Source organism: Hemitrygon akajei, chromosome 12 (assembly GCF_048418815.1).
Source record: "Hemitrygon akajei chromosome 12, sHemAka1.3, whole genome shotgun sequence".
Classification (NCBI taxonomy): Eukaryota; Metazoa; Chordata; class Chondrichthyes; order Myliobatiformes; family Dasyatidae; genus Hemitrygon; species Hemitrygon akajei.
This window is the reverse complement of record NC_133135.1, coordinates 50888579-50914202: the sequence shown is the minus strand read 5'-3', so window position 1 is coordinate 50914202 and position 25624 is coordinate 50888579. Positions and strand designations below refer to the sequence as shown.

At 40.4% G+C, this 25624-nt stretch overlaps 1 protein-coding gene and 1 long non-coding RNA gene across 8 annotated transcripts in view; one reads left to right on the top strand and one right to left on the bottom strand.

Moving 5' to 3' along the window:
• The window catches only part of fggy (FGGY carbohydrate kinase domain containing), a 311433-nt gene that overhangs the window by 103552 nt on the left and 182257 nt on the right, over positions 1–25624 (top strand). For all 6 annotated transcript variants that reach the window (XR_012101045.1, XM_073063082.1, XM_073063081.1 and 3 more), the window contains one exon: positions 10244–10359. Coding sequence is in view for 5 of the 6 variants with exons in the window: in XM_073063082.1 (XP_072919183.1) it covers positions 10244–10359 (116 nt within the window). In the remaining variant the exon portion in view is untranslated. The remainder of the gene's footprint in view (positions 1–10243; positions 10360–25624) is intronic.
• Positions 1–25624, bottom strand: part of LOC140737001 (uncharacterized) — a 63161-nt gene that overhangs the window by 27773 nt on the left and 9764 nt on the right. For both annotated transcript variants that reach the window (XR_012101047.1, XR_012101046.1), the window contains exons 2-4: positions 22591–22709; positions 11308–11427; positions 8573–8623 (exon numbers count right to left, since the gene is read on the bottom strand). This is a non-coding gene — a long non-coding RNA (uncharacterized lncRNA). The remainder of the gene's footprint in view (positions 1–8572; positions 8624–11307; positions 11428–22590; positions 22710–25624) is intronic.

Here is a 25624-nt window from a genome sequence, read left to right as displayed (position 1 = left end):
TATTCTGTGTATTCTTTTCTGACCCTGCAACCACAAATTGGGTGCAAAGAACATGTTTTCCTTTGGGCCCTTGCAAGACATGATTCCTGCATTCGGGATAATGTGGCTGCTCAACTTCATCAGGTTGCATGGAATGATTCACTGTAATGTTGTTGCAATCCAAAGATGGCTGAGCTAGCCATGCAAGAGATCAAGTCCCCAAGAATTAGAATAGGATTTCATAGAAACATAGAAAACATAGAAAACCTACAGCACAATACAGCCCTTCGGCCCACAAAGTTGTGCTGAACATGTCCCTACCTTAAAAATTACTAGGCTTACCCATAGCCCTCTATTTCTCTAAGCTCCATGTACCTATCCAAAAGTCTCTTTAGAGACCCTATCGTATCCGCCTCCGCCAACATTGCTGGCAGCCCATTCCACGTGCTCACCACTCTCTGCATAAAAAACTTACCCCTGACATCTCCTCTGTTTCTACTCCCCAGCACCATAAACCTGTGTCCTCTTGTGGCAATCACTTCAGCCCTTGGAAAAAGCCTCTAACTATTGTTATGACCCCTCGCACTTCCTGCTTTTTCATTGATGACCTCACCTCTGCAAGGCCTAACCCCTTTGCCAGATTTACCAAGTCTGATTTGGTAGCCGTCCCTAGCGCCTCTACAGTCGGGTTTCTCATAAATTCACCCACATCCATCTTTGCTGGTTTCCTGTCTGGCTACCTGCGTAACCAGATTTAAGTTTGGACTTACAGCCCGATTCACTGACCCTCCCCTTTGGTTTCAAATCCGGGACGAGCAACCCACTAGTTACGTTCCCCAGTAACCGGGTGACTTATCAGCAAAGATAGATAGGTCCGCTGAAGCCTGATGCTACTATTTTCAAACGTTTTTATTTATAAAGGGGCACAAACTTATGGTTAATACAAAACATTCAGATCATATACGTCGTCACAACTCAATCTAAAGCACAGGTATAGTAATAATCAATCAGAAATAAGCTCTATCATTGTCTAGGGGTAATGTAGATATATATTGTTTGCTGGATATCTAAAAGTCTTTTGCGGTCACTGCAGTTCCACCAGCTGCCGTCGTTGTGGTGTCGCGTTGGTGCACTTTTGTTAGAAAGAGAGAGATTGAATGAAACATTTACCCGACAGGTTTTCCAACCTGTAGGAGTTCGTCGGAAGTCTCGTTGGGGGAATGGACTCTCATCTGTGGCCTCCCCTGTAGCTAGGCCGTTCTTCCGTGGTGAGGTCGCCAATCCCAGGCAAGGAAAAGACGCACACGAACCCCACCACCGGCTGTCGCTATCAAAACGCTGTTGCAGGAATTCTAGCGTGTCTTCTGGTGCGTCTGTGGCCCCTCCTCGGCAGCCCACCTTTTATCTTCCTCACGGGATCGCCGGTGTCAATCTCTCTCTCAACCAGCCCACGTTGTCCGAGGGCTTTACACGTCGTCTTCATGAGACAATAGTCAGAGTCACTTTATTCTGCTTCCCGGGGGAACGTGGTCTTCCGCACGTCTCCCTCTCTCTCCCATTTTCCTGTGTCTATTCAGCACGTCTCTCCCCCTTTTGCGTTATTTGACCCCCCCTTGACTAGGGCTCTTGCGATTCTCACAAAGGAGGGGGCTGGGGTCATAACACTATCCACACGATAGTCCCACAATCCATCTTGGCCTAGCAGTAACTAGAACTGCCTTTCCGTATTGAGTTGCTAGAATAGAATATGAATTTCAAATGGTTACCAATAAGGGTATTTACTGAGTCAGAATGCTGATATGAGCTTAATGGTTCTGTGCATTTTAGCGATATCATAGCACTGTAGAATCGTAAACTGCCTGGCTTCTAGTGTTTTTGTTTGCCAAAAATCAATAACACAATGCCCTTCAAGTTCTTATCCAGCTAATTTTCAACTCTAGTGAGACTAACTTGAGGAACTTAATTCCAGACCCCACTAATAGTTGAAGGGAGTTTCCACATACCTTCTTGTGTTAGATTTAACTGATCCAGTCTTAAATGTGAGGGCCAGAATTATGAAGCTTGTTGAGACTAAATGAGGTAGAATGGTCTTGGTTATACAAGTACATATAAATAAACTGACTAGATGGACACAAAGTGCTAAATCTGGAGAACTGTGAGAAAATACATTTTGAGAGATGACAAAGGATAAGAGAATACAAAATAAGAACGTGGAGAACCATACTCACAGTACCTGTTCACAAACTTTTGAGGGTAGCAGGGCAGTTAAATAAGACAGGTAACAAGTCATGTGGGATCCTAGCCTGAATTGGATGAGGATACATTAAATCTTCCTTCAGTCCCTCTATTCCAGAGAAAACATCATCAGTTTCTCTTTACAACTACAATTTTCCAGACCTGGCGTCATGCTCGTAAAATTTTTCTTAACTCTCATTATCATATCCTTCCAGTAGGTTAGTGACCAGAACTGCTCGTGGGACTTTAATTATTTTCTTATGAATGCTGTGTACTGTTCTATGCATCATAGTTACTTCTTCTACTGATATTGGCTGTTATTTTTTTCAATTCCAGATTTTTTTAATTTACATGATCTTAAATTACCAGCTCCCATGTTGAGATCTGAAACCAAGTCACTAATCAGTACTATGCGTGTAAACCCAGTAGCTTAACCACTGTGCATAGAGGTTAAGTTACTGGCTAATATCATATATATTGATGATGGTTGACAAAATAGAATATAGAACGTAGAAATTTACAGCACATTACAGGCCCTTTGGCCCACACTGTTGTGCCAACCATGTAACCTACTGCAGAAACTGCCTAGAATTTCCCTACCGCATAGCCCTCTATTTTTCTAAGTTCCAGGTACCTATCTAAGAGTCTCTTAAAAGACCCTATTGTATCTGCCTCTACCTCTGTCACTGGCAGTGCATTCCATCCACCTAACATAAAATAATTGCTGTTTAAATGACTGACCTCTTGTTAGTCAGTCTTTCTCCCTTTTTAAGAACAAGAGGAATAGATAGAGTGGACAGCCAGTGCCTCTTCCCCTGGGCACCACTGCTCAATACAAGAGGACATGGCTTTAAGGTAAGGGGTGGAAAGTTCAAGGGGGATATTAGAGGAAGGTTTTTTACTCAGAGAGTGGTTGATGTGTGGAATGCACTGCCTGAGTCAGTGGTGGAGGCAGATACGCTAGTGAAGTTTAAGAGACTACTAGACAGGTATATGGAGGAATTTAAGGTTGGTGGGTTATATGGGGGGCAGGGTTTAAGGGTCAACACAACATTGTGGGCTGAAGGGCCTGTACTGTGCTGTATTGTTACATAGAACATAGAACAGTACAGCACATTACAGGCCCTTCAGCCCACAATGTTGTGCCGACCCTCAATCCCTGCCTCCCATATAACACCCCCACCTTAAATTCCTCCATATACCTGTCTAGTAGTCTCTTAAACTTCAATAGCGTATCTGCCTCCACCACTGACTCAGGCAGTGCATTCCATGTACCAACCACTCTCTGAGTGAAAAACCTTCCTCTAATATCCCCCTTGAACTTCCCTCCCCTTACCTTAAAGCCATGTCCTCTTGTATTGAGCAGTGGTGCCCTGGGGAAGAGGTGCTGGCTGTCCACTCTGTCTATTCCTCTTAATATCTTGTACACCTCTATCATGTCTCCTCTCATCCTCCTTCTCTCCAAAGAGTAAAGCCCTAGTTCCCTTAATCTCTGATCATAATCCATACTCTCTAAACCAGACAGCATCCTGGTAAATCTCCTCTGTACCCTTTCCAATCCTTCCACATCCTTCCTATAGTGAGGTGACCAGAACTGGACACAGTACTCCAAGTGTGGCCTAACTAGAGTTTTATAGAGCTGTATCATTACATCGTGTCTCTTAAACTCTATCCCTCAACTTATGAAAGTAACACCCCATAAGCTTTCTTAACAACCCTATCTACCTGTGAGGCAACTTTCAGGGATCTGTGGACATGTACCCCCAGCTCCCTCTGCTCCTCCACACTACCAAGTATCCTGCCATTTACTTTGTACTCTGCCTTGGAGTTTGTCCTTCCAAAGTGTACCACCTCACACTTCTCCAGGTTGAATTCCATCTGCCACTTCTCAGCCCACTTCTGCATCCTATCAATGTCTCTCTGCAATCTTCAACAATCCTCTACACTATCTACAACAACACCAACCTTTGTGTCATCTGCAAACTTGCCAACCCACTCTTCTACCCCCACATCCAGGTCGTTAATAAAAATCACAAAAAGTAGAGGTCCCAGAACAGATCCTTGTGGGACACCACTAGTCACAACCCTCCAATCTGAATGTACTCCCTCCACCACGACCCTCTGCCTTCTGCAGGCAAGCCAATTCTGAATCTACCTTGCCAAACTTCCCTGGATCTCATGCCTTCTGACTTTCTGAATAAGCCTACTGTGTGGAACCTTGTCAAATGCCTTACTAAAATCCATGTAGATCACATCCACTGCACTACCCTCATATATATGCCTGGTCACCTGCTCAAAGAACTCTATCAGGCTTGTTAGGCACGATCTGCCCTTCACAAAGCCATGCTGACTGTCCCTGATCAGACCATGATTCTCTAAATGCCCATAGATCCTATCTCTAAGAATCTTTTCCAACAGCTTTCCCACCACAGACGTAAGGCTCACTGGTCTGTAATTACCTGGACTATCCCTACTACCTTTTTTGAACATGGGGACAACTTTCACCTCTCTCCAATCCTCCGGTACCATTCCCTTGGACAATGAGGACATAAAGATCCTAACCAGAGGCTCAGCAATCTCTTCCCATGCCTCGTGGAGGAGACTGGGGAATATTCTGTCAGGCCCTGGGGACTTATCCATCCTAATGTATTTTAACAACTCCAACACCTCCTCTCCCTTAATATCAACATGCTCCAGAAGATCAACCTCACTCATATTGTCCTCACCGTCATCAAGTTCCCTCTCAGTGGTGAATACCAAAGAGAAGTATTTATTGAGGACCTTGCTCACTTCCACAGCCTCCAGGCACATCTTCCTACTTTTATCTCTAATCGGTCCTACCTTCACTCCTGTCATCCTTTTGTTCTTCACATAATCGAAGAGTGCCTTGGGGTTTTCCTTTACCCTACTCGCCAAGGCCTTCTCATGCCCCCTTCTTGCTCTTCTCAGCCCCTTCTTAAGCTCCTTTCTTGCTACCCTATATTCCTCAATAGACCCATCTGATCCTTGCTTCCTAAACCTCATGTATGCTGCCATCTTCCACCTGACTAGATTTTCCACCTCACTTGTCACCCATGGGTCCCTCACCCTACCATTCTTTATCTTCCTCACCGGGACAAATTTATCCCTAACATCCTGCAAGATATCCCTAAACATCGACCACATGTCCATAGTACATTTCCCTGCAAAGACATCATCCCAATTCACACCCGCAAGTTCTAGCCTTATAGCCTCATAATTTGCCCTTCCCCAATTAAAAATTTTCCTGTCCTCTCTGATTCTATCCTTTTCCATGATAATGCTAAAGGTCAGGGAGCGGTGATCACTGTCCCCCAGATGCTCACCCACTGACAGATCTGTGACCTGACCCGGTTCGTTACCTAATACTAGATCTAGTATGACATAACCCCTAGTCGCCCTGTCAACATACTGTGACAAGAATCCATCCTGGACACACTTAACAAATTCTGCCCCATCTAAACCCTTGGAACTAATCAAGTGCCAATCAATATTAGGGAAGTTAAAGTCACCCATGATAACAACCCTGTTATTTTTGCACCTTTCCAAAATTTGCCTCCCAATCTGCTCCTCGGTATCTCTGCTGCTACCAGGGGGCCTATAGAATACACCCAGTAGAGTAACTGCCCCCTTCCTGTTCCTGACTTCCACTCATACTGACTCAAAAGAGGATCCTGCTACATTACCCACCCTTTCTGCAGCTGTAATAGTATCCCTGACCAGTAATGCCACCCCTCCTCCCCTTCCCCCCCTCTCTATCCCTTTTAAAGCACTGAAATCCAGGAATATTGAGAATCCATTCCTGCCCTGGTGCCAGCCAAGTCTCCGTAATGGCCACTACATCATAATTCCATGTATGCATCCAAGCTCTCAGTTCATCACCTTTGTTCCTGATGCTTCTTGCATTGAAGTACACACACTTTAGCCCTTCTACCTTACTACTTTTATACCCTTTATTTTGCTGCTCTTTCCTCAAAGCCTCTCTATATGTTAGATCTGGCTTTACTCCATGCACTTCTTTCACTGCTCTATCGCTCCGGGTCCCATCCCCCTTGCAAATTGTTCTATAAGGGAAAGAGGTAGGAGTGATTCTGTTGGTACCTCATGGCTGACCCTTATCCTCAATGCCACTTGACTGTCATTTTTGTTTTTACGTCGGGACATTACATTAGGAAACGTCCTGTCCCTGTCCTTAGGCATGACATGCACTACATGGGAAAGTGGGAGGTGGTTGCTTTACAAAGGCAAAGGTAGTATAGTTTGACAGAGTGACTTAGAATGGAAGTGTTACAGCAGTTAGTGATGCCATCTCACAGCTGTGGTGAGTCTGGTACATTCCCCGCATTGTGCTTGCATGTTCTCCTACTGGCTGCATGGGGTTTTCCCTAAGTGTTCTGGTTTTCTCCCACATCCAAAAGATGCTACATTATTTGACACTGTAAATTAGCCCTAGTACAACTAGGTGCTAAGCAATCGATTCAGAGGAATTGATAATTACATGAGAGGAAATGCACTGTGGGAAATAAGATTGGTGAAATTGCTGGTTGCCAGCAAGGAGGTGATGGGGCAGAATGAACTTCATAGTAATATTGTAGGCAAAGAGGTATAAGCCCTCCTTACTTACCCTTGTTGCCTTTCTTGTTTATAAACTGTTAATCAGGATTGTTAGTCGCTCTGGCAACGGGGAAGAAAGGTTCACTTGACAGCTTGGTTTCTTTTTCTAGCTAATTTGTATTTTTGAAAAATCATTTTCTATAGGCCAACCCAATGCTTCTTGCTTATCACATTCTGAAGGAGAATCATTGGCATGATAACTCTGTTTCTCATTTCGTGTATGCTGACTGACCTGCTGAATTCTTTGAGAGTTTTCTGATTTTGTTTTGAACCCCCTGCATCAGCAATTTATAGCTCCAAATCTTGGCCTGGCTGTTATTGTATTTAAATAGATTTGTCACAGAATCAGATTGCTATATTAAAAGGCTGGGTGGTGGGGTGGAGATACGTCCCTACCAAAGGCGGTGTAAGGTGCTGCTTCCCTCCACTAGTCTGCAGGCCACCCTTGGACAAGGCATAGCACCTGCTTAGCCACCCTGATCAGGGTCATATGAAGCAATGGGTGCAGGTGGTGGATGATCGTATGAGTAGCTAGTGCTTATCATAATTCCTGATTATGTGACCACTGATGCCAGGCAGACCATCCCTGAAGAGAATTGATAATGACACTGCCCAGAAAAAGGCAATGGCAAATCACTTCTATAGGAAAATTTGGCAAGAATTATCATGGTTATGGAATGACCATGATTGCCCACACCACACAACTTAGCAGGTAGCGAAGACATATTAAAAAATACCAAGATGGTGAGGGTCTTACATAGAGAAACTGCTGTATAATCTCAACAAGTCAGGCAACATCTGCAGAAAGAGAATTCAGTCAATAACTGAGATTTTCAGCTAATATAGTTCAGCTTTAATTTTCCTTTAAGAACAATGAATTGTTGTGGAACTAAACTTTCAGTTCCTGGGTATTTATAAGAAGTGTTTATCAGTTTATTGACAGTATGACTGCAATATTTAGAGTGTCAAATGTTCAATCTCCAGTGAAAAGGAGAATGCAGCACCAGATGGCAAGGCTTCCCTAGAGTGCAGGACCTCACACTCATGTTACTATCGAACAACTCTCAGGCATTTGTCCAAACTGTGGCAGACCAAACAGAATGAAATAATAAAGGTGAATACTGTATGTGATATCTTAGCAGTGTCTACAGCCCCTTCATTTTTATAGCCTTCACTTCGTTGCTACAATTTTAGGGAGCAGGCGAATGAAATGGCTGGATTCCAAGATGTGAGGGTTATTGATACCAGCAGAGAATCCTTAACAGGCAAAACACTTTTGGAGATACACACATTAGGAATGCTGAAACAAAGTCTGCAATCCTGATTTGACGGTTGAAGAATTGCTGCACAAGCCCAACATTGTATCAGAAATGAATTGGATCGGCTATTTAAAGCATCCAGAATTATAGAGAGAAATGCTCTCTAGTTAGATAAGGTAAATGATCAGCAAGTGGAAGAGTTGGCAAAAACAGCCAAAGTTAATGTACAATCCCATTCCTTGATTTGTATAGAGCCGTAAAGGAGTAGTTTTCTCTTTAGAGATCAGTAGAAAACTGGAGAAACAGCCATTTGCTCTTAAAGTGAAAACCATTTCTCTTTAATCTTCTTAATGATATATTGGTCCTGTGAATGACATCGTTTGATGTCATCCCTGTCAATGTTACGTCACACATTTCAACAACAAATGCAGCATTAATTTTTCTGCTATTATGGAGTCAGCCTTTACCTTTGAAGTTGTCCCACTGTGCTTGTCTTCTTATTTATGTAAGTAAAATACCTGAAAGATACCAACGAACATCATAATCTGATAGTTGCAGAGGAAATAATGTTATCCAATGGTGATGTATTCAAGTAACTTGCTATGTCATAATGGTAAATGATGTTAATTCAACAATCAGCAATAGATTTTGACATGGATAAAATTCGAGAGTATAAGGAAATACTAGAACAAAGTTTGAATTTCACTGCCAGTGAAGAAGACAATATTATCACATCCCATAGTGGGTGATATTGACTAAATATAGTATCTCCAGGCTTTTCCTCATTTATTTAAGATAAATATTTTATCATTGGATTTTATATGAGTACAAAGAAATATTCAGTCTTGATTCTCATTCTAGTTTTGGATGCCCAGTTCTTAATAATTAGGCCTAGTGTACTTTGATTCATAGATTTAATTTAACAATGTTAGCTGATTTTCTACCCTATTTCAAAGTTCAAAGTACATTTATTATCATAGTATGTATACATTATTCAATCTTGAGATTCGTCTCCTTACAGACAGCCACAAAACAAAGAAAGCCAAAAGAACCAATAAAAAAAGAAGATTGTCAAATACCCAGTGTGTAGGAGAGAAAAAAACAAATCATCCAGACAATAAAAGTAAACAAATGACATTCAGAACAAATGTGAGTCCTTAGACACAAAGCCTGCCACAGCTGGAGCAGGCCACAGCCTTAGCCTCAGTTTGGTGCAGAGCGAGTAGACATCACAGAGCGTGGAGCAGGCTACAGCCTCGGCCTCAGTTCAGTGCAGAGCTGAGTAGACATCACAGAGCCTGGAGCAGGCTACATTCTCAGCCTCAGTTCAGTGCAGGGCTGAATAACAAAAGTTAGACTTTCTAACATGCTTATTCTCTCTGAATTACATTCAGCTAAATATGTAGGATGCTAATTTTATACAGAAGGATACCCTGGACTTTATTAACCGAACATCAAGAAAATGGGAAGATGGTTGAGAGGATCCTGGTCAAACTTAGAAATATAGAAACAAGTAGCATATATTCTTACATTTTAATCTTATGTCATCTTTAACCATGTCAACCCTTTAAATCACTAACTCTTCCACAATTCCCATGCTTGGTACCCTACCCTATCATACTTGAGTATCCTGACTTATATGCTGTTGTTGTCACTGTAGATTACTCACACCTTGGAGCTCTCTAATGTGCAATAGCATTTGCAATTCTTTTTAATGGGAAGAGAGAGAGACAACAGGTATATTGGAACACATTAGCAGTCACACTTGAAGGCAGAGGGGAACTGAAAAAAAAGAAGCTGTTTGAGCTGATTTTTTTCATCAACAAGCAGCAGCCTCAAAATTCTTTCAAAATGAAGTTGTCTACCCTGTGAGGTAAATGGAGGCTGTTACAAGGTATTGTGCTCCTCATATGTTTTAGGTTTGATTTGCAGTTTTTCCCCCCCCGATAATCATAAGTGATTTGGTTTGTCACAAATAAACATAAAAAATACTGGTCTGTCTTTATGCAGCCTGACTTCGATGAGTTTTTCCACCATTTTCTGTCACTTGTAAATTTGTAAATCATTTATCAAAATTGTTTATGATAATGACTCAGTGGAAAATACCTTAATTCTGCTTCCTTTACCTTATTTTCTAGATCTCTCTGTACCTTGGTTTGTAAATGGACTTACTCTGCACAAACGGGCTGGGATGACTGCTTCTGGAAGCAAATTGGACTCGAAGATTTAACAGTCAATAATCATTCTAAAATAGGTACATTGCAATGATAGTTGTTAACATGAATGTGTTTCTTTGGGTATTTTAAAATGGGATATTTAGTACTGGCATGCTGTTTATCATATAATAGAGATGTGTGGTTTGGAACTGTTGCTATATATAGTTCTTATAATGAAATAAAATCCCTGGCTAATGCCTTGAGTACAGGAGGTTCTCTGATATATTTGTGTGAGATTGTTTTAGGTTCCCTCCAGTTGGCTGACCCAGGGAACATTTTGCTTTATTTAGAATGTTAGAAGCCTGTGGATCCATTATTGGTCCTGTAATCTAAGCTTGCCACTGAAATAAATGCAATTGCACTTCTACAAATCAAGATTAACCTTTTGGCTGATATTTGGGCTTAAACTTTAATAAATATTCAGTTTGTTTCAAACTGGAAAGTTAAAATGAAAACATAATGCCTTTCTAATCAGAATAATGTGTAAGTAATATGATAGAGCAAAGGTTAACACATCAGCCACAATTTTGCATTTGATTTTACTTCATATCTAAAGCTAATAGAAAATTACTGCTATTTTTATCGTAACTGTGATACCCATATAGCCTTCACAAGAATAATTTTACACTGCTTTCATATTTGCTCTTGCAGCTACAGTACTTTCCACTCCCATTTGATGCTGATGCTAATATAAAGCCAGAATGTGATTTTTAAAAGAAGTGACTGTTATTGCAAAGAAATATGAAATAAATTCAAATTATTCCTTTTATGATCTGACTTCCTGTCCAAAGGGAGGAATGAGATTCTCTTCAATTTTAGGATATTTGGCAAAAAATCTGAGGTAACTAATACTAGCAAAACCAGGAATACTGTCAATATAGTTTTGGATATGCAAGATGAAAAGCACAACTTGAAAAAGGAATCTTCAGAGCAAGACAAGACGTCCTTCACCATATTAAAAATAATCTAGTACACTGTATGCTTACCTCTTACGCATGGGATTTGAGACCGGACCAACTAATGAACATCTTCTGTTTTTGCTGGCTGAAGAGGGTCTGTTGTGAAATTAACTTGACTAACATCTTTCCAGCTCATTGTCTATAATTCTGGAGAAGAAATCATTTAAAGAGTTAGTAAGTACACTTGATATAGGGAATGGGAAAAATACATCAAAAGTTATTTTAGCAGAAGTGTAGGGTGTGAGTCAGAGATTGCAGCAGAAGTATAGGGTATGAGTCAGAGAATTATTTTCATCCCAAATTCCCTGTAGGTCTCTTCTTCTATGGGTTTATTTCTCACTCAACACCCACTCCAACTATCCCCTACTATTCGTCTCTGTTTTGTTCTTCATTGCCCCTTGCCCTTTAAGGGAAGTTATTCATAGAGTGGATGTATCTTTTCATTAAAACATAGTCATAGAAAATAGGAACAGTGCACAATTGAGCTCTATAGAATAGTTCCATCTTTCAGTAGACTCATGGCTGATCATCCACTTCAGTACCCTGTTCAGCTTTCTCTCCACTTCCCTTCTCCCCTGCAGTACTAAGAAACTTAACTGCTTCCTTTTGAACATTTTTAACGACTTGACTTCCAGTATCTTTTGTAGTGGAGACTCGCACAGATTCACCACTCTTCAAGTGAGGAATTTTCTCTTAACCTTTTTTTTAACGGCAGAACCAATATCCTGAAGTTGTATCTCCTGATGTACTATTTTCCAGTCACCAGGATCATCTTCCCTACATCTATAATCTGTCCCGATTATATAGGTTTCTCTGAAGGCTCCTTTCATTCCTCTATATTTCCAGGAATAGATGATGATGGGATAGATGACTTTGTTACCAAGTTTTCAGATGATACGAAGATTGGTGGAGGACAGGTAGTGTTGTTGAAACAGGAAGGCTGCACAAGGACTTTGAGAGATTTGGAGAATGGGCAAGAAAGTGGCAAATGAAATACAATGTTGGAAATTGCATGGTCATGCACTTTAGTAGTAGAAATAAATGTGCGACTATTTTCTAAATGGGGAGAAGATCCAAAAATCTGAGATACAAAGGGACTTGGGAGTCCTTGTGTAGAACACCCTAAGGGTTAACTTGCAGGTTGAGTTTGTGGTGAGGAAGGCGAATGCCATGTTAGCATTCATTTCAAGAGGTCTAGAATACAAGAGTAAGGATGTGATGCTGAGGCTTTATAAAGAGGGCACCGCCTCAGGATAGAGGGGTGCCCTTTCAGAATAGAGATGCAGAGAAATTTCTTTAGCCATAGGGTGATGAATTTGTGGAACTTGTTGCCACATGCAGCTGTGGAGGCCAGGTCATTGTATTTAAGACAGAGATTGATAGTTTCTTGATTGGACATGGCATCAAAGGTTATGGGGAGAAGGCCGGGATCTGAGGTTGAGGAGAAAAAAAAAGGATCAGCCATAATTGAGTGGCGAAACAGACTCAATGGGCCAGATGGTTCTTATGTCTTAAATATGGGCCTAATCAAATCAATTACTTTTTATTTTATCAGTTCCAAACTCCTGAAATTAATCATTGCTTGTGCTCTCTCCATGATAAGGAAGGCACTAACTCTACTTGAGGTCTCTTCAAAGCCTATTTGCAATGTATCATTTGCCTTTTTGGCTGCTTTGTCATTGCTTTTAATGACTGATGCTTACGAACACCTTGGCCTTGCTGTATCCCCTCCTATCCCAGTCTATCATTATTCAGATAATAATCTTTTGTCTTTTCATAATCAAAGTGAATTACCACACACTTGGTGACTTTATACTGTATCTGCCAACTTACCTGTCACACATTAGAGCTTCTTTATACTCTAATCACCCTCAAATATCATCCCATCACCCTGCAACCAGTTTTGCAAAACTGGAAATGATACATTTAGTTCCTTATCCAGATCACTGATATATGTTGATACTACTGTGAGTAATTGTGGTCCAGGCACTGATTTCTGCAGCTCTTCCCTTTCATCCCATCCCATGATCTTTAATTTTCCACATTAACTTCTAATGTAGGGCCTTATTGGAAACATTCTGGAAGTCCAAATACATTACATTCTCTTGTGTCCATTCCATTAGTTACATCTTCAAAACATTCCAGAAGATTTATTCAGAATAATTTATCTTCCATAAGTACATGCTCATGTTCAAGTTCAATTATCATTCAACCACTCATGAATATCCATGAATACAGCCAAACAAAACAGTGTTTCTCTGGGGCCAAGGTGCAAAACACAATACCAACAGACATACACAGCACAAGGCACATATAGTACATATAAGATCGCAGTAAACATACTGTCACACAAAAAAAAGACCATGTCTCTGAGTTCATGAACGTTGTCAGCAAGAGCAAGCCCACAGCAGTCTGTATATGAACGTAACCCAGATTGACTTCCACTGAGTGAAACCAGTGAACCAGATTGCAGCATTCCACGTTACCAATGTCCTACAGCAACCACAACAAAAGTTACTAAGACAGCAACTTGCATAGCGCCTTCACGCAATGATTCTGTTGCCTCTCTGTAGCAGGCAGCGACATGGTCTTCACCAGGTCCTTTTTAAGACCATAAGACAGAGGAGCAGAATTAGGCCATTTGGCCCATTGAGTACTCTGTCATTTGAGCATCTTCTCCCTTGTAATAGTAACTGGATTCACTTCTCTTCCCTCACACCCTTTAACATCTGACACACTGCTGGTGTCTTCCACAGTGAAGACTGATGCAAAATACGCATTCGGTTCAGCTGCCCTCTCCTTGTCACCCGTTATTATTTCTTCAGCCTCATTTTCAAGTCACCCTATATCCACTTGCCTCTCTTTTATTTTTTACATACTTGAAAAAGCTTTTACTATCCATTTTTTTTTAACTTGCTTTCATATTTCATCTTTTCCCTTCTAATGAGTCTTTTAGCTGCTCTCTGTAGGTTTTTTAAAACTTCCCAATCCCCTATCTTCCTGCTATTTTTTGTTTTATTGTATGCCCTCTCTTTTGCTTTTATATTAGCTTTGACTTCCCTTGTCTGTCATGGTTGTACTATTTTGCATTTGAGTATTTCTTTATTCTTGTAATACATCCATCCCGTACCTTTCTCATTTTTTCCAGAAAGTCACACCACTGCTCTCTGCCAGCATCTCCTTCCAATTTACTTTGGCCAACTCCGATCTTATACCACTGTAATTTCCTTGACTCTACTGAACTACTGCCATGACAGACTTTACTTTCTACCTATCAAATTTCATGCTGAAATCAATCATATTGTGATTATTGTCTCCTAAGGGTTCTTTTACCTTAAACTCCCTAATTGCCTCTGCTTCATTACATAACACCCAATTCAGAATAGTTGATCCCCTAGTAGGCTTAATGACAAATGGCTCTAAAATGCCATCTTGCAGGCATTCAACAAGCTCACTCCCTTGAGATCCATTACTATCCTGATTTTCTCAATCAACCTGCACATTGAAGTCTCTCATAACTATCATAACATTGACCTTTTGAAACGCATTTTCTATTTCCCTTTGCAAACTGTGGTCCAAACACCAGCTCCTGTTTAGAGGCCTGTATATAACTGCCATCAGGGCCCTTTTACCCTTGAAGTTTCTTAACTCAACCTACAAGAATTCAGCATCTTCTGATTCTATGTCACATCTTTCTACTGATTTGATGCCATTCTTTACCAGTAGAGCCATGCCACTCCCTCTGCCTACCTTCCAATCCTTCCGATACAATGTGTAACTTGGGACATTCAGCTCCTAGCTACAACTATCCTTCATCCATGATTCAGTGATGGCCACAGTATCATACCTGACAATCTGTAATAGTGCAATAAGGTCATCCGCCTTATTTCTTATATTCTGTGCATTGAGTGACAGTGTATTTGCTACCCTTTTTGATCCTGCATCCCTAATGCACTGATACTCACCCTGCTGGCTGCAATTTTATCCTATCATCTGCCTGCCCTTCCTCACAATATGACTGCACACTATCTTTGCTTTAAGTAGTAGATTTGCCTTTGCCACTCTACAGTCTACAAGTACTGTTCCACAGATGTTTGGAAGATGACCACAATTGCATGTATTATTTCCAGATCCACTTCATAGTTCAGCTGGATGCAGATGATCAGATCTGATGATCTGTCAGCCTTAAATCCAGGTGTTATTCCCAGCACTTTTTCTTTAGTTCTCCTCTTTATTTTGGTTCCTGCCTGTCACCAAGCCCTGATTTCCTAATATATTTAGGTAGCTATTCATATCCTTTTTTTGTGAAATGTTTAATTCTTTAACCAGTTTTTTTTCATCCCTATTATAATTTCCACTGTTTCTGACTGCAGAGGACTTGATCCTTTTTTTCTTCACATATTCCTTGGCCTAGAACACTGAAAGATAGAATGCAGGTAAAACAAGTAATTAGGAAAACAAATAAAATATTGGCCTTTATTGTGGAGAGATATGGGCAAAAGTCTTGCTAAAACTGCTGAGGACTTCTGCTATACCACACTTGGAATACTTTATCTAATATTGGAAATCATCCCTGGGTGGCAAGAGACTTAGCTGAGGTTAGTTAGTACCCAAGTGCTGGAGTATCTGAAACCAGAATTGAGTCAAGATACGAGACTGAAATGAAGACCGGGTTCTAAACTGGACACTAGATGAGAATCCAAAGTTGAGCTGATGATTGAGCACTGAACCTCAGTTCAGGTTAATTAAATATTAAAAAGCGGGTGCCAAAACATGGCCAACAGTTAACGGGGCGAGTCTGCTATCCATATTCCGGAGTGTTAGAGCATCTAAATCCTGCAGACTGGCAAGGGTGGACATGTGTCGTAACAGCCAGATGCTGTTTGATATTCTCTCAATTGGGGGAATCAAAAATTAGATAAATTTCAGGATTAAGGGATCCAATTTAAGATTAAGATAAAGAAGAATTTCTTCTGTCACAACATTGTAAATCTTTGAGATGCTGTATCCTCGAGAGATATAGATGTACAGTCGGCCCTCCTTATCCGCGGGGGATTGGTTCCAGGATCCCCCGTGGATACCAAAAAACATGGATGCTCAAGTCCCTTATTTACCTGTCTCAGTGCGGGTGGACTTTAGGACCCGGGGAGCTCCGAACCTTATTTAACCTGGCTCAATGCAGGTGGACTTTAGGACCTGGGGAGCTCAGACCTGCCGCCCGCCGCTGCTGCTGAATCCACAGTGATTCTATTCCATTGACGGAAAACAATCACGATTGAAAATAAAGTGGAAATAATAAAGCGATCAGAAAGAGGTGAAATGCCATCGGTCATTGGAAAAGCATTAGGCTACAGTTGGTCAACGATCGGAACAATTGTAAAGGATAAAGTGAGAATAACGGAGCATGTGAAAGGCCCTGCCCTGATGAAAGCTACAATTATTACTAAGCAATGCAGTGGTTTAATTATTGAAATTCATATGTTTCTTAAGCATTTTATATGCATAGAAAGGTAAGATGTATACTATATACTAAGACAAACGTTTGACTAACTGACTCTAAATAATACCGGATGTACCTGTTCTGACTTACGTGCAAATCCGACCTAAAGACGGCCTGTACTTTAAATCATCTCTAGATTACTTATAGTACATAATACAATGTAACTGCTATGTAAATAGTTGTTATACTGTATTGTTTAGGGCATAATGACAAGAAAAAAAGTCTGTAGATGCTCAAACAATGAGTGCTAGAGAGAGAACTTCCGGGTTTTCTCGATCCGCAGTTGGTTGAATCTGCGCATGTGGAATCCGCGGATAAGGAGGGCCGACTGTATGTTCATTCCTTGAATGTTTTCAAGTTCAAGATAGGTGGACATTTGAACTATAAAGAAATTAGGTGTAATTAGGATTAGCCAGTGGAGTGGAGTTGAAGTCAATAATCAAAGTCTTAATTTTATAATTATATATCAATGCAAATTCAATGACTGCGAGGCTTCATTCGGCCTCACGTTCTTATGTTATTATACTCCTGATAGTCATTGCCTTTTCAAGTTCATGTGCCAGAATTATAGATTTTGCAGGACTTGCTATTGTCTTTTTCGTATCAAGCAATTAGGCTAATGACATTAAAGGTTTAAATTTTATACAGTACTACTATGTATACAACTAATCTCAATTAAGAGTTTAATAAATAGCTGTTGCTCTGAATCATGATTTAGTACACATTGGTTTTAATTTTGGTATAGAAGAATATTCGCACTCATAAGTTTACAATTCTACTTGGAAAATTAATTTCAGAACTTAATGGATATTTAGCTGAGATAAAATCCATGGTAGTCTAGAGCGCACATTGACTGTCCCAAATAATAATATTCTCCAATTGGGAAAATATTGCGGTAAAATATTATGCTTTTACAGTTGTGATTTTTTTGCTTTCAAGGAATTCTGGAATAGTCATGCTGGAATATCTATTCCATGGTGTAACTTTAGATTGGTACATTTTTTTTGCTGTAATGTTACGTACCCCGTAACTGGGTCACTTACCAACAAAGATAGAGCGGTCTGTTGAAGTCTGATGGTACTATTTTAAAAAGTCTTTATTGATAAAGGGGCACAAAAATAAGATTAATACAAACATTCAGATAATATACGTCGTCAATACTCAATCTAAAAGCGCGGGTATAATAATAATAATCAATAAGAAATAGCTCTATCGTTGTTTAGGGGATACTGTATTGTCCGATGGAAAAATAAAAGTCACTGTCATTCAAGCTGCAGCTCTTTGGGTTTAAGAGAGACGGTTTTAAACTTGCCCGGGTCTTTTATGAGGCCAATCCGTTGAGTCAGGGGAGTTGGTTCCCCGTTGTTAGTTCAAAGCCGTTGTCCGTGGTACCCGCCACCAGTTCCAGGCAATGGAACTGAACGCACGTGGCTTCCTTCAAATGGCTTCCCGCTATTACGGGATCGCTAGCGTTTCTTCTGGTGTGTCTAAGGGGCCGTTCCTACAGCCCCTCTTTTATCCTGACTTGCAGGGTCGTAGATGTCAATCAGGTTGGGGGATGATGCAATCTCTCCCCTTCACCCAGCCCGCTTTGCCCGAGGGCTCTCATGTAGCATAGGATCTCAATCCACAAATGTGTCTCCAAGAGACAATGGCCATGTCTCGTGACTTTACATCGCCGGGGAACGAGGCATTCTGCACGTCTCTGTCTCATTTCCTGGGTCCCCTGACCCAACCCAATAGTGATCTTGCGATTCTCACAAAGGAGGGGGCTGCGGGCATAACAGTAAGTACTCAGCTGACCTGCAGTTAACAGACATGTTATTTTGTATGAGAATCATTCAGTATTAAAGTTCAGGGACAATGAAATGCATATTCAGTTTTGTACTCCAGTTGAATTATTTTATAAAGTGCAGGCATGAATTTTCATTTTATGTACTTAACATTTCTGAGAAGCTTGAACCTTCATACATTTTGCTTATGTAGGATTCTGAAGCAATAAGTTATTACTTGTGAATATTATTAGCAGGATTATATGAAATCTGAAATAAAGTGAGAAAGCAATCATGTTTAATGTTGCAAAGGGAACAAAAGGAATCTCTGTGATAGAGAATCTACCATGATCACAATGTCAGAAGAAGCTGAAAGGACCGAAAGGCCTACTCCTGTTTCTTTTTTAATATTTGTATGTGCTAAGTTCCCATCTACATCAATGGAGCTGTAGTGGAGCATGTATCAAGCTTCAAATTCCTTGGTGTCCTCATTTCCAATGATATCACCTGGTCCCTTAACTCCTCCATCCTGATCAAAAAGGTGCAACAGCGCCTTTATTTCCAGCGGAGCATCGAGAAAGCTCAGCTCTGTCCCAGGATACTGACAGACTTTTACCACTGTAACATTGAGAGCATACTCACCAACTGCATCTCAGTGTGGTATGGCAATTGTCCCATATTGGACTGCAAAGCACTCCAGCAAGTGGTGAAAACTTCCTAGTGGATTATCGGCACCCAATTGCCCACAATTGAGAACGTCTACCATAAACACTGCCTGGGCAGGGAGAAAAGCATTATCAAGGATGCATCTCACCCTAACCATGGACTTTTTACTCTCCTCCCATCCGTTAGGCGCTACAGGAGCCTCTGCTCCCGCACCAGCAGGTTCAGGAAGAGCTTCTTCCCTGAGGCTGTGACCCTGCTGAACCTCACATCACAGCGCTAAGCAGTATCGCACCCATATTGTACTGTCTCAGTACTTTTATATTTGTATGCTGTAGCACTTACTTTTTATTCACAGTTATTTTGTAAATAACACTATTCTTTGCATTTCTGGTTAGATGCTAACTGCATTTCATTGGCTTTGTATCTGTACTCAGGACAATGACAATAAAGTTAAATCTCATCTAATCTAATCTAAATGCAGATAAGGAGAGAATAGGTGAGAACGGAGTGCAGGAAGTGCAGCAAGCGTGATTGCTGGTTCTGTAGAGGGAAAATCATGGCTAAAAACTTACAAGGCTGTATTTTCTCCCATCCTGCATTTAGGCATTTACTCTATATAGTTTCTATGACTCTGTTGTAGCTGCTTTGATGATGAAACTTCCCATGCCAATGCTTTTTGAATGGCTTCCTTTTCTGAAGAAAGATTGGGCAGGGTAAGTATATAAGCACTGGAGCTTAATAGTGTGAGAAGGGTTTTAGCTGAAAGATATCAGGTCCTGAAAGATCTTGACTGGATGAAAGACAGGCCTATTTTTCCTCTTAAGTATTATTGGTCTTTGGAACACTGTTCTTCAAAGGACAATGGAAGCAGAGTATGAACATTTTAAGGCAGAAGTAGATAAATTTTGAATAAGAAAGGGGTTGAATGATTATGAGGTAGGTACAAATACAATATGATCTTCTTGAATGGTAGAGCAGACTGCGGGGTTTGTGCCTGATCCCAATTTGGATGGTTGTATATACTTTGGGTCCCAGCTGTAGTTGTGTTTCCTGAAGTCAAAATGCCATTTAAGTTGTTGGAAAGAGTAAAATAGATGTCAAAATGATGTTAAGCAGCAAAATGGATGCCCTATATTCATCAATGGATATCCACTGTCCTTTATATACAAAGTAAACATAACTTGGTTTGGGAAACAATTAATAGCTGTAAGGACTTCATTTCTTGAAAGATCAGGGTCAATTAGTCCAAAGGTATCTGAACAATATGTGAATTCCTGAAGAACGATGATATTAGACACTCCAGTCATTGTCATTTATGGACAAAGGGTCATTTTCCAGGGAATTAGTACCCCATTCTCAACAGGTAATTTCCGCCATACTCTATCATTGATATCTGCAGATGCTGCTACAACTTCTTGCAACAATTGTGTGGAAGTGCCCTAAAATCTTAGCTGACTTCAGCTGAATTTATAAATGCACTTTTCATCCTCTCAGCTACAGTACCTCAACTGCATATCCACGAAGCACAGGTTTTGATCTTGGGGTATCCATCCCTTGCCCATAGGTATGTACCTGATAAACGTACATTTATCAATATTCAGTAGTTCAGTCTATTTTTGTACTGTGTCATGTAACACCATGGTCCTGAAAAACGTTGTCTCATTTTTACTATGTACTGTACCAGCAGTTATGGTCGAAATGATACTAAAAGTGACTTGACTTGATTCTCCTTTAAAAAATGACTTACATTGGTATATTGCCTTGCGTAAGTCAACGTCCTTTAGAGATGTGGCAACCATTTTGTTTTATAGAGGTTTCACAAGCAGCAATATGAATATAACCAGCTAATCTGTTTCAGGGATATTAGCTGAGGGATAAAAATTGTCCAGGACCTTGAGCTGAACACCCCAGAGCTTTTTATTGTTTTAACTGTAAACTGCTATACTCGCAGGTCTTCTTTTCTACAAAGTTTGTTGATTTTCTAATTTGATGTGAGCCATACACTTTAAGTGTTTTTTTCTCCTTAGCAACTGTTCATTTTTATTGTGGTGGGTGAACTGTTTAAATTGTACGGTTCCATCCTTCCAACAGAAGAAAGCTGTAAAAAAATCTTGTTGGTAGAGTGTTTCAATGAAGATTGAGGCTCTTCTGTTCCATTGCAATCATCATAATTATTGGATTATTGGTGTCCCAACTCTTTATTATTTCCAATAAATGAACTGGAAATATAAATTGTTATAATTACATTAAGGTGGTGGGGTGGAGATATGTCTTTACCAAAGGAGGTGTAAGGTGTTCCTTTCCTCTGCTAGCCTGCAGGTCACCCTTGGGCAAGATGTAACACCTGCTTAGCCCACTGATCAGAGTCTCATGAAGCCATGGGAGTGGATGGTCGTGTGAACAGCGGGTACATATCACAAGTCCTGGTTGTGCGACCACTGATGCCAGGCAGACAATCTCTGAAGAGTATTGATTTTGGCTGGGCTCACCCGTCTTGTAAAGGCACTGCCCAGAAGAAGGCAATGGCAAACTACCTGTGCAGAAAAATTTGCCAAAAATAATCATGATCATGGATAGACCATGATCACCTACATCATAGGACATGGCACATAATGATGATGATTATGTAACATGTCCTAGCTGTTATGAAATTAGTAATTCCAAAATAAACATTCCTGGTGTAAGGAAACTGAAATTCTTATAAAATATTGTTAGTTTAGTTTAAGTGTTGATGAAGATTATAATGATTAGTGACATAATGTTTGAATTGTAGGCTATACTAAGACAAATTGCTTAAGTCTTTGCTTTGTGAGACAATATTTGTGCAATATTTTCTTCATTGACATTTTATTAACTTGGTCATTTCCTTTGAGTCAGCAATAAATTTTGTTTCTAATCTCACCAGTGTAAATTAAAGTTGCCAGACAGTATAATGATCAGTAACAGGTTTAAACAGGGTTGCTCCTGATCTTGTAAAATTCCACAATACTTCTTCAATTCTAAGTGGTATTTTTTTTGGCAATAATAAGTGCACGTTATCTATCTCCTGACTATGCTATAAAATAAACATAATGATAGATGCAAGGAATCAGCTGCAATTAAGAGTGCTTAATAATTCTACTGCAGATTTTGGATAATGGATAAAAAAATGATGAAAAGAATACTTGCTTCTAAATACTCCACAGTAGTATTTTGGCTCTTCCAAACAGTATCACATTAAGAAAATTGGAAATCTATTGAGTGCTCAGAGCTGAAAAATCAGATCAACTTTTACCTTATTTTCCAAGAACAAAGCTATGTTGCCCTTTTCCAGTCCCCATAAAGGGTCTCAGCTCAAAATGCCAACTGTCCATTTTGCTACACAGATTCTACCTGATCATTTAATTCCTCCAGTGTCTTGCTAATTGCTTCAGCTTTTGGCATCTGCAGTCTCTTGTGTTTCCTTTGATGAGTTGACATCGGGTTGCTCTGTCTGAATCCAGCAAATTGACCTGTTAAATATATATAATACACCTATCAAAAAATACAGCTTTTTTTTCGCAGAATCTGTAATTTTAGAATGCATTCGGTTTAATCTGCACATAACTCCTTTTGCCACTGAACTGTCCAAATGTAAGTCCTGTGGCCCGTCTTTCTGTGGCAGCTGTAAATCTGAATAGTTTGAAAGCTCACTAACAGCTGTGCTTTTATTTAGCAAAACTTTTAGAATTAGTATTTAATATTTAACTTATTGGAAGTTGTTGTTGTGCCATTCACTTTAGATCTTTTTATCTCTTTAGCAGCAGCTCATTTTTAATGTGGTGAATGAACGGCTTAAATTATAGGGTTACATCCTTTCAACAGAACAAAGCTGTTAAAAAAAAACTTGGTGGTAGAGTGTTTCAGTGAATGAAAGTGATTGTTGTACCATTTAACAAACTTGGTTCTTGACAGTCTCTGCCTTGGCAATCTCCAGCACTTTTACCCCTCTTGCAAATTTTCAATAAAACAACACGATATATTGTCACAGAGAATCTACACAATTGTGGCAACTGCTGATATGAATAACGAATTTTTATATAGACTAATATTTCAGAAGCTAAATTGTTTCCAAAAATCTTTTTACTAAGTTAAGAAGATTCTTGAGGAATGCTTAACAGAGGTGAGATTCTGTGGATGCAATAGAGACCTGGAAGGTATGTTGCCTCCCAGGTGCCAGGGTCAGGGATGTCTCGGATTGGGTCTACAGCATTCAAAAGGGGAGGGTGAGTAGCCAGGCATCTTGGTACAAATTAGCACCAATGACAGAGGTAGAAAAGGTTGGAGGTCCTAAAGAGAGATATTATGGAGCTAGGTAGAAAGCTGATAAACAGGACCTCCAAGGTAATAATATCTGGATTGCTGCCTATGCCACATCCCATGAGGGTAAGAGTAGGATGATATGAAAGATGAATGCATGGTTGAGGAACTGGTGTAGGGGACGGAGGTTCAGATTTAGAAACATAAAAACATAGAAAACCTACAGCACAATTCAGGCCCTTCGGCCCATACTGCTGTGCCGAACATGTCCCTACCTTAGAAATTAATAGGGTTACCCATAGCCCTCTATTTTTCTAAGCTCCATGTACCTATCCAAAATCTCTTAAAAGACCCTATCGTATCTGCCTCCACCACCTTTGCTGGCAGCCCATTCCGCTCACTCACCACTCTCTGCATTAAAAAACTTACCCCTGCCATCTCCTTTGTACCTACTCCCAAGCCCCTTAAACTTGTGCCCTCTTGTGACAGCCATTTCAGCCCTGGGGAAAAGCCTCTGACTATCTGCATGATCAATGCCTCATTGAGATTTCTTCTGGGGAAGGTACAAACTGAACACAAGGTATGGGTTACACCAGAATCCGAGTGGGACCAATATCCTTGCAGGCAAGTTTGCTCGGGTTGACAGGAGGGTTTAAACTAATTTGGCAGGGTGTTGGAAATCAGTGATAGTGCTGAGGTTGGGGTAGTTGGTTTACAAAAACTGTCATTGTGTAGTGAGAGTGGCAGTGAGGAGAGTTTGATGATAGGACAAAATTGCAGTCAACAGGATAAGTTGTAATGTAAATGGCAACAAAATTGTAAAAGGTCAATACAAAATTGAAGGTGTTATATTTGAATGCATGCAGTCTATGGAATAAGGTAGATGAACTTGTAGCACAGTTACAAGTTGACATTACTGTATTGGTATTACTGAATCATGGCTGAAAGAAGATTACAGCGGGAAACTTAACATCCAAGGATACACATTGTATCAAACAGAGAGTCAGGTGGGCAGAGGGGGAGGTGTCGCTCTATTGGTAAAAAAAAAGAAATCAAATCATTAGAAAGAGGTGACATAGGATTGGAAGGTGTTGAATTGTTGATGGGAGATATATATAGTCTACACATTACAACAGGAGATAGAAAATGCATGCCAAAAGGGCAATGTTACAATTAGTCATAGGGGATTTCAATATGCAGGTAGATTGGGAAAATCAGGTTGGTGCTGGATTCCAAGAGGGGGAGTTTCTAGAATGCCTATGAGATAGCATTTTAGAGCAGCTTGTGGATGAGCCCATTAGGAGATCAGCTATTCTGCATTGGGTGCTATGCAATGAACCGGAATTGATGAGGGCTTATAGTAACGGAACCCTTAGTAGAAATGATCATAATGTTAACTACCTGACTGGAAGACCACAATCTGTGTGGATTGGTGATAACATATCCTCCTTGCTGACAATCTGCACTGGTGCACCTCAGGGATGTTCAATTAGCTCACTAGTCTTCTCGCTCTATAGTCATGACTGCATGGTTAGGTATAGCTCAAATACCATCTATAAATCTGCTGATGATACAACCATTGTTGGTAGAATCTCAGATCGTGACAAGAGGGTGTACAGGAGCAAAATATGCCAATTAGTGGAGTGATGTCGCAGCAACAACCTGGCACTCAATGTCAGTAAGACAAGAGAGCTGATTATGGACTTCAGGAAGGGTAAGATGAAGGAACACATACCAATCCTCATAGAGGGATCAGAATTGTAGAGAGTGAGCAGCTTCAAGTTCCTGGGTGTCAAGGTCTCTGAGAACCTAACCTGGTCCCAACATATCGATGCAGATATAAAGAAGGCAAGACAGTGACTATACTTCATTAGGAGTTCGAAGAGATTTGGTATGTCAACAAATACACTCAAAAACTTCTATAGATGTACCGTGGAGAGCATTCTGACAGGCTGCATCACTGTCTGCTATGGAGGGTATGGTATGTACTACTGCACAGGTCTGAAAGAAGCTTCAGAGGGTTGCAAATTTAGTTGGCTCCATCTTGGGTACTAGCCTACAAAGTACCCAGGACCTCACTTTTTTAATATATATTCTGTTTTTTGCACGATTTTTAGTCTATTCAATA